This window comes from Scomber scombrus, chromosome 9, assembly GCF_963691925.1.
Source record: "Scomber scombrus chromosome 9, fScoSco1.1, whole genome shotgun sequence".
Taxonomy (NCBI): domain Eukaryota; kingdom Metazoa; phylum Chordata; class Actinopteri; order Scombriformes; family Scombridae; genus Scomber; species Scomber scombrus.
Window position 1 is genome coordinate 21,110,941 of NC_084978.1, and position 10,106 is coordinate 21,121,046.

Here is a 10,106-nt window from a genome sequence, read left to right on the forward strand (position 1 = left end):
AAGATTGTAACATCCACTTTGAAATCCATGACATTTGAAAAAGTCCCAATATCAAGTGGTGGCAAAAAAAAATTCAATTAATGGTCAGTTCAAGGCAAGTATTTAAATTAAAGTTGGATTAAATTTGGATTATTACATATATAAAACAGAATTATAACTAATGAGTATAAAACTGCACAGAGCACAGAATGCATATCTACAGTGCATTTTGTAGCATAACAAGTTGTTTAATTCAGCGGTTAGTTTCATTTTAACACCCAGTTAACATACTGCACTGGGTGGGTCACAGATCAAGGCCAAAACTAGGAAAGAATGGCCCAAGAGGGAACATACATTTCATTTACAGGTTAATGGTATTCAACAATGACAATGTCTTGCAATCAAACTTTTATGCCCCACAAAAGGAGGTAATAATTGTGGCAAAGACATCAAACAGTGAAACAAGAAACATGACAGGGTGGCACTGGAGTGATGCCCTTTTCTTCCTTTAGCCAGTAATCTTGTTATCAACAGTGCTATTAAAACCTACAGAACCTCTAAATAAAATTAAATGTACTTCAAATACGTCTTCATTTAAGATTTTAGCCATTAACAGTTTTAACAATAGCATACATTTATAACATGGTTTGTATTCCCCTACTTTCACTTGCGTATTGCACACTGATATGAGCATCTGCACATGAGGCAGGAGGGCACAGTGGGCGAGCAGCTTGACTTTCTAGTGGAGCCTTACAAAAGGACAATGATGTGACTCTCTTCAGACTTGGTATACACCCGACACTCTCAAACCTTTGTGTTGATGATGAAAAATATGACTTGTACATTGAGGTGAACCCACAGGTAAAAAGTTATATTCTAGCTTGAGAAGGTAAGCCTGAATTTCAACTTAGGTGAATTTCTGATTTTTTCATGTATTTATGCCAATACCAGCTTATAGAACTTATTATAGAAGATTCAATAATTAATGAAAAATTAGACCAGTTGTTGATGGATGACAGAATGACAAAATGATTGAGGAATCATTATTGTACATTCAAAAAGTAAATGTGGGGAAAAGGAAAAGCTACAACATATACATTTCTGACATGTCATGCCCACAATATAATATTTTTGAGTTGTGAAAATTCACATGCCAGCAACTTCATATCAACCCAATATCTACTACCAATATTGAGACATCCCTAATTTCTGGTATGGTGCTATTTGGTCATTTTTTAATGATTAGGAAAATAAAAAAACAAATGTTAAATAATTTCAAAATGAACTTGCACTTGCAAAAGCAACCTGTGTCTTATGCCTCTACTTTTGAAACAATTTAGCACACTGCAAATTTTCATGTACCTGAAAATTGTTTGATTCAGGTGAACAAAGAAGGGAGAGTACAAGTCACAATTTAAATGGCAAACCAGTTAATGTCCTACATCCTTTGAACATCACAATCTCTAAACAGATCTGCTGTGTACACTAATACCAGCTTTATGTTTAACACCGAATTCAGGGATGCTCTGATAGAGGATATTTATGGCCAATACAACCCTAATCTTCATATAAGATAATTTACAATCCAAAACCAATTTACTGATACAAAGTATGATTCAAAATTATTTTTACAAGCTTATTTACAGCTAATACTTTGAACTGGTGTAACTAAGAACTGTACCAATACCCACCTTATGGTAAAAGGCGCCATTTGGTAGCTAATACAAAAGAACAGAAGTGCCTGAACTACCAGCAGGTGTGCAGCATTTACAACCAGGGGATTCTTTATAAGATACAGGTCTGTTTGTGCGCATGTCTTGACGCAATGCATCAAACTGCTTGGTCACTACAGATTGATTCAAACAGCATGCATTACTTGTGTGTGACTTTGGACTGTAGAAATAAATGTCTTTAAGAGATTTAATATCTGCCACTGCATGGAGCACCCCAAACCAAACCTGTGACTGCATTATGATAAAACTCACAAATGGTATGAAGGAAATACATTTTAACAGTGGGGACACATTTCCTCAAAGCCTCTTATGGACTTGGGATATTAGATTATTTAGGTTGAGAAAAGAAGGCCTGCAGTCTGTTATGAGCTAAACCACACTCTCTCGGTTGGCAGACACCAGGACTGCCCTGCGGCAGATAGGGCAAGTGGAGTTTTCAGACAGCCAGCGATCAATGCAGTGCACATGGTACTCATGAGAACAGGGCAGCTTACGTAGCTTATTTCCTTCTGCATACTCTGTTATGCAGACACTGCAAGTCTTCAAGGCATCACTCTCACCAAAGTTGCGCATAGAGAGGTTGTCAATCTGCTCTTTGGTCAGCCCTTGGGGCTGGTCCTCATCATCATCATTTAGGAGGAAGAAGTGGGCAAGTCGGAGGAAGGGCAGTGAGCTGGGCTCTTCTAAGCTGATAGGAGGTCTAGGTCGAGCCCTACCACCAGAGGCAGGTGGAGCAGTGGCAAGGCCCTCATCCATATCAGTCTCAACTGTCCTTGCCCTGACTCCAGCAGCTACAGGTGGTTCCTCAACCTCAGCAGCAGGAGTCGGAGCAGTGGTAGCATCTGGGTTGTTCAGGGTCTCAGTGAGATCCGCAGGTGTGCTGGCTCCACGGTTTGAATCTGAAGAGTCAGAGTCTGAATCCATGAGGTATCCGAGTTCACCAAAGCCTGTCATGATCTGCCGGATCATAGACTGGAGAGCCATTGAGGTTGCCTCTCCCAAACCTGCATCAGAGATTCTCCGGATAGGGATGCGAATAGTGCTGACGTAGGTCCTCACACCGGCACGCTCTGAGCGTGAGAAAGTCCTACGAAATCCACCGCGCTCACTTTCATAAAGAAATGTGTTGTTTGAGTTCTGGGAGCGTGAGCGGGTGCGACTGGCGATGCTGTCTCTTTGGCGATATTCGCCTGGACGCACACGACGCACCTGGAGATCAAGCATGATAGTAGGGGGGCGGCGTCCAGCTGCACCCCCTTCCCCTCCAGCAGTTTCTCCTTCCTGAGGTCTGACGTTTTGGGCCTCTGGGACTGATTCTGCTCCAGCCCTAGACTGCTGAGCATCACTGTCAGCAGTGCTTTGCCTGGACAGAACATGTTGTCGAGTCCGAGAACTGCCCTCCACTGGAGGCACAGGAGGAGCGTTGGTGTCAGAGCTGGGGCCTTGCGAGCTGGGAGCGTGACGTGGATTAGGGAGATCCTCCAGCTGATCTAGGTTGAGAGGAGAGCGACTTCTGGCTGTACGAGCCCTGGTCCTGCGTGGTTCTGGACTGCGGCTGCGAGGTCTCCTTTGTCCTCTGCGTGGAGAAGGAGGAAGTGTGGGTTGCACTGGAAGGACAGCTGGTGAGCTGGGGGGTTCTGGCAGTATCTCCTGTGAAACAACCTCTTCTAATTCAGGCTCTGGTTCCACTATGACAGCCAGCTCCTCTACAACTGGTTCTTCAACCACTTCTGTCTCCATAGGGACCTGTGGTTCAGGATTAGGATTAGGATTAGGATTTGGATTTGCATCTGCAAGCGCTGCCGCTGCTGCTGCCGCCGCTGCTGCTGCCGCCGCTGCTGCTGCTGCTGCTGCTGCTTGACCCTCTGGAGACTCCTGCTCTCCTTCAGCAGCTCCCTGCTGTTCAGCCAGGTTGCGGTTCACACTGATTTCCAGGCTGAAGCGAAAATCTCCACTGTTTGGGTTGGTCTGGCTTACTGCCCGCCACGACTGGTTCCCACGATGACCAGTTCTGGTTGTATTGCCTGTGCGCCTCACTGTGTTCAGCCAGTCCAGGAGACTATCCCCACCAGCAGGATCCTCAGAGCTTTCCGGTTGTTCTGAAAATAAACAAAATCAAGTGATGATAAAACATTTGCCAAAACATGGTCAAAAAATATATAAATAAATAAGGCAAACTTACCACCTGGTTCCTCTGCACTTTCAGTCCTGGGGGTATTATTCTGTTGTTCGGGACCATCTTTGATTTGCTGAAGTCTATGTAACAGTTCATCCTCTGTTACCTCTCCTGAGAGAGATATTAAAAAACAGAACAGTCCGTTATCACAAAGCAAGATTATTTTTTGTCAGTCCATGTATTCCTTTACTGTAGGTTATTGTGTGTTTAGTTCTTCTCCAGAAATCCACCAAATGGGTTTCTCCGACACACTGCTTGTAGCCTTAACCACAGGTGAAAAATCACTCATCGGCTTAACTTACTAACAGGTAATTCCTCTTTCAAGCTACTATTCAAGACACCTATCCTGGAAATACCTTGAGAGCCAGTTCCTCTCTTCTGTACTTCCATATAATCATACTGTGAGCCCAGTAACAAACTCCAAAAGTTAAATCTCTGTACAACAGAATGAGCCACAATCGCGACCTCATTTGTACATCCTGTATCTGAAATAACCAGCTTTCCCACCTGTGTACCCAGTCCCTCTGTTGTCCTTGTACTCAATTTGTTTTTCCTTCTGTTTCCATGTTGTGCTATATTTGTGAATGTATGTGTATTTTATGTATATACATTTTAATAAGCATAACATAAGTTTGGAGTAAGACACTGCAGGTGGCTGAAAGGAACTGACAGTTTTAACTCCCTACCACATAGGAAGGGGAGAACCTGACAAAGTGAAAAAGAAAATCTTGTAATATATTGCAAAAACGTTGTTCATGTGACAAAAGTCGTGTTAGTTCATGAGACTTGAGGACTGGTGTTGTTTGTTGTACTGTATTGGCCCATAGAGCAACAGGACAATACTGAAAACCTCCAGACTTACCAGGGCATGCCACTGTCCATTCAATGCCCTCTCCTTGCAGGGTGCTCCAAACTTACATTCCCCCTCCTACTGTCGTGGGACATAAACGGATTGGGTGTCTACAGTAGTGCGTACGCTGTGGCATTTCAAGCATAGTGACAAATCCGAAATGGATGAAGGAAATAAAGATTTTACCTGTTGGTCACAGAATAATCTAAATTGTTGAAATCAACTAATTTATAAATGAAAAAACTATGAAAACTATCCTGGGGCACTTCTTTGTAAGGCCAGGTGCTGTTATTAAGGTTATGATGAGCTGCACTTTTGAAATAATACCAACAGGAGGAAGCAGTTGTGTATATTAATACCATCTTCATGAAAATCAACCATTCAAAATATAAAAGTTCATAATCTATAAATTTAGAACAAGTAAGTTGCTGTTGTATCCATGGCACCACATCACACCAGCATAATAGATCATCGGGTTTTGTTTCTCTGTAAGTGAAAAGGAACATGTCCACTGTATTCGCAAAGCACTGAGCACTAATTATTAGTCCATCTACATTGATTTTGATTTCAAGTACCGACATAAAAGTGTTGATTAAGCTACAAGCTACAGGCTAACACACGGCTTAAGCATATTTTCTCTCCATCTATATTAACACTTTTTTGTCTGATAAACAATTTGAGACTTCGAAAGAGATAAAGTAAGTACAGCACAGGTCAGCCTAAGCAAAGTAGAGCAGATACAGTGACCATGAAGTCTATGTGTTAGATGAAAAGCAACAACATCATCAACAACAACAAAAAAAAGTGAAACAAAACTCAGAACGATAGTGACTCCTACATATGTTACACTGGCAATTAGTGTTATCAATTGCTGAAACTGTCTGAATGACAGTGTGATATGACAGTATCATTTTAATTCACTCTGGATATCTGGAATGTACTGAGTACTGATACCCAGCCCTATGCATTTTATAATGAATCTAAGTATCAGCAAAATTAGCTTGAACTTAAAGTTCCTTCAGTCACAAATTACCTCCACAAAAATCAAAAACTAGAGTTTACATCAATAGTTTATTACCTGGGGTGCCCAAAAGATTGTTGTCTCTCATGAGACGATAATCCTCATCACTGAGATTGTTGACAAATTGATAGAAGGCCTCCTCTCTGTCCAGGCGGTCCAGCTGCCTTCTGCGCTGTGACTCTGGCTGGTCACTGCCGCCTTGCTCTACACTATCAGACCCTTCCATTGATTCAGAAGGGAGGTTGAGGGATATTCTCCAATCTCCAGCAAGATCCAGTTGCTGCAGAAAAAAAAAAAAGAAAAAAAAAGATATGATTAGATGAGTATTAAGAACAGATGAATATGCCCCTGCTTGTTCATGATGCAGTTAATTCAAACTAGGATTATTTAACAATAATTCACTTCCAAAGGCACATGAAGATGTCTGATTTGATGTTTGACACTTATCTATTTCCAAACTGATAGTGCTTTATCAGTGTATTCCCGTCAGCTAGAGAAAGAGTCATCTAGAGAAATTTTAGGGTCAAAATACAGCATCACAATAAGACCACACTCAATTTGAAGGGAGAGCTTTGACCCACTAGCTAACAAACGCATCTCGGTTCCATCTATGTCAACTGGTTTTACCTTTAAAGCAACCTGACATGCTAATCCCAACACTACCCGGCTAAGCCATCGTAGATTCCTACAACACGTTTAACCAAAACCATTCTGTATTATGCTACTATACTGGATACTTTAAATAGTCATAGTGTGTCTTGCTGTTGAGTGATTTGATATTTTTGTGTGTTTTAAATCCGATGGGAAAGCGAATATGTTGTGTCAAAGTCGACATAAAACAAAATGGCATCATCGAGCTTAGCTTACACCAGCTAGCTACTAGTACAATGTTGCTCATATTAACACCATCAACCACAACGCACGCAAATTGTGTAAACTATATTTACAGTGACCCATGAAGTGAAAAATTGATGATAGACAATGCAGTGAGTGTGATGAAGTTTGTATTGTCTGCTCACAACATGATTGGTAGACGATCAAACAAACGGCTAACTACGCTAAGTTTACCATTAGCTAACGTTGCGTTAACGTTAGCCGACAACTTCGTGTTACGTGCCCTTTACTTGACGCTAAATTAGCTCCAATATCTGTCATTTTTGTAAGCAAAGTGAGAACTGCATATTTGACCCCATAAAATGTTTACCGGACATCCGTAAACATAACAGAAACACGGGGGTTTCATTTACAAGACATTAACGCTGGCGTTAGCATCACTGCAAGCTAACTAGCCTAACGACGTCAACCAATGACGTTCTCAACCAGCATCTTAACCAAAGCAAACAAGCTAAAATGAGGTCGCTAAGGGTAACTGAGAGCAATATAACACTACAGTTTATCACAAAACCACTTGTGCCTTACCTGTCCAATGATATTAGTAGCAATATTATCGTACAACTTCTATTATTCTCTGGAAGACGCTCGACTGTTTAGCTTAAAGTGCGATTTCAGGTTTCCATTTTCTTTCTTTTAGGAAGGCTACAATGATCTTCCGGAAACTGAGAGCTACGCACGTTTTACTTCCTGAGTTTAGCCTCCCAGGTAGACACAGACAGCACAAAAAACACAGGATAAATGGTTTGCTTTATTACGTCTGCCAATTGCAGTGAAGGAGGCGGTGCGTGTGGCGCTGCCTGACAGACTGAGCTCAGGGCAAATAAGTCAATGATATCAGCTGCTGTTCAGCTGTAGCGTCACGATGCGGCTACACATGAAAAATACTCTCTCCTCTGTGAAAAAAAAACAAAAAACTCTCTCCTCTGTGTCCCCAACCACTTAGAAATACTTGACAAAAATGTGCTTATCCCACAAACAAATTCGTCTCAAGATTTGTTTACAGCGATAACAAATGTGATTTGTAATAATAATAATAATAATAATAATAATAATAATAATATTTTATTATTATTATTATTATTATTATTATTATTATTATTATTATTATTATTATTATTATCATTATTATTATTATTAATATAAGATAAGATAAATGTATTGATCACACAGTGGGGAAAATTCATTGCTACAGCAGCTCAAAAATAGTGATATAGAAAAAACAAAAACAAATGTATACAACAATACAAATTTTAACTAAATAAAACGACCCTAAAATGCAATAATAATATATACATAATATAACAATACAATTATAAACTAAGAAAAAGGACCTTAAAGTGCAATTATAACATATATATACAACAATACAATTAATTAATTAAATAAATAAATACATTATTATTATTATACTAATACTAATAATGACAATACTACTACTACTAATAATAATAATAATAATAATAATAATAATAATAATAATAATAATAATAATTATTATTATTATTATTATTATTATTATTATTATTATTGTAATAATAATAATAATAACAATTATTATTATTATTATTATTATTATCATTATTATTATGATGATGAAGAAGATACATCTAAACATCTATATTATGAATGTATGTGAGTTCACATTAGGATTCTGGAAACAACAAAACTGAGGATACTACTGTATATTGAGGATATTATTTTGACACTCACTATTCATTAAATATTTTTAAGAGAAAGCTAAAAACGTATCTCTTCAATTTAGCTTTTAATTAGCTTTTCTATCAGTCACTACTGCACTTCTTGTAGTTGTATTTTTACTTGGTTTAAATATTGTTTTTGACTACTTTTACTATGTATTATTTTTATTGTTATTTCTGTTCTTATATTCCATCTTCTATTACATTAATGTTTTCATTTGTTTTCTCTTTCTTTCCTGTTCTTTTTTAAACGTTGCTCTATGCTCATTTTATGTTCCTTTTATGTGAAGCACCTGGTTTATGTCATTTATTTTTGTTGTAAAGCACTGAGCTCCATTTATTGTATTATTGTATATTCGGGGCCAGGTCGCAGTGGCATTAGGCTAAGCAATGTAACCCAAACATCCTTCTCCCCAGCAACGGTCATCAGCTCCTCCTGGGGGATCCTGAGGTGCTCCCAGGCCAGTAGAGTAGATGCTTCCTGGACACCTTTTAAAGGGAGGTGTCCAGGAAGCATCCTGACCAGATGGCCAAACCACCTCAGCTGGCTCCTTTTGATGCAGAGGAGCAGCGGCTCTACTCCTAGCCTCCCCTGGATGTCTGAACTCCTGGCCCTATTTCTAAGGCTGAGCCCAGACAGACCTCATTTCAGCCGCTTGTATCCGCAATCTCATTCTTTCTGTCACTACCCAAAGCTTGTGGGTTGGGACATAGATTGACCAGTAAATTGAGAGCTTCGCCTTCAGGCTCAGCTCCTTCTTCACCTAGACCATCCGGTGCAACACCCGCATCACTGCTGATACTGCACCAATCCGCCTGTTGATCTCACACTCCATTTTACCCTCACTCGTGAATAAGACCCCGAGATACTTAAACTCCTCCACTTGGGGCAGCAACTCCCTCCCAACCCTGATAAGGCACTCCACCTTTTTCCGGCAGAGCACACTGATTTGGAGGTACTGACTCTAATCCCAGCAGCTTCACATGCGGTTGCAAACCACTGACAACAGGTCTGATTTACTGTCAAGAATGTGAACACAGCTCTCACAGCGGTTGTATAGGGATTGAATGAGTCACACAACACCTCCCATAAAGTGGGACCCCCCTTTTTAAAAATGGGGACCACCATCCTGGTCTGCCAATCCATGGGCACTGTCTCTGACTTCCATGTGACATTGAAGAGGCGTGACAACCCCACGATGTCCAGAGCCTTCAGCAACTCAGGGCGAAACTCATCAACCCCCAGCATCTTGCCACTGAGGAGCTGTTTAACTACCTCAGAGACCTCTGCCAGAGATATGGGTAAAAATTCCCCAGGATCATCCAGCTTTGCCTCCTCCACAGAAGACATGTTGGCCTCAATGTGTTCCTTCACCGCCCAACAATATTCCTAGTCAAGGTCAGCAGTTCTCCACCCTTGCCAAGAACAGCCTGGGCTAAGCCCTGCTTCCCCCTCCTGAGTCGCCTGACGGTTTGCCAGAACTTCTTCGAGGCCGTCCGATAGTCCTTCTCCATAATCTCACCGAACTCCTCCCACACCCGGGTTTTTGCTTCAGCAAGCGCCCTGGGCCAGCCAGGCCCTAAAGGCCTCCTTCTTCAGCTCGATGGCCTCCTTTATCGCCAGTGTCCACCAGCAAGTTCTCAGGTTGCTGAACCAACCGGCACTGGCTGCCTTCTGGCCGGAGCTCTGAGCTACTGCCTCCACAACTGAGGTCTTGAACACGGTCCATTCGGACTCCATGTCCTCAACCTCCCC

General features: G+C 40.9%; 1 protein-coding gene across 1 annotated transcript; it reads right to left on the reverse strand.

The window, feature by feature from the left end:
- Positions 1–212: 212 nt before the first annotated feature.
- rlim (ring finger protein, LIM domain interacting) lies at positions 213–7,293 on the reverse strand. Its single transcript, XM_062426003.1, has 4 exons — positions 7,179–7,293; positions 5,817–6,039; positions 3,895–3,999; positions 213–3,811 (listed from the first exon to the last, which is right to left on the reverse strand). Exons 2-4 carry the CDS (start codon positions 5,983–5,985, stop codon positions 2,082–2,084), a joined length of 2,004 nt encoding a protein of 667 aa, XP_062281987.1. The 5' UTR covers positions 5,986–6,039; positions 7,179–7,293; the 3' UTR covers positions 213–2,081.
- Positions 7,294–10,106: the final 2,813 nt, after the last annotated feature.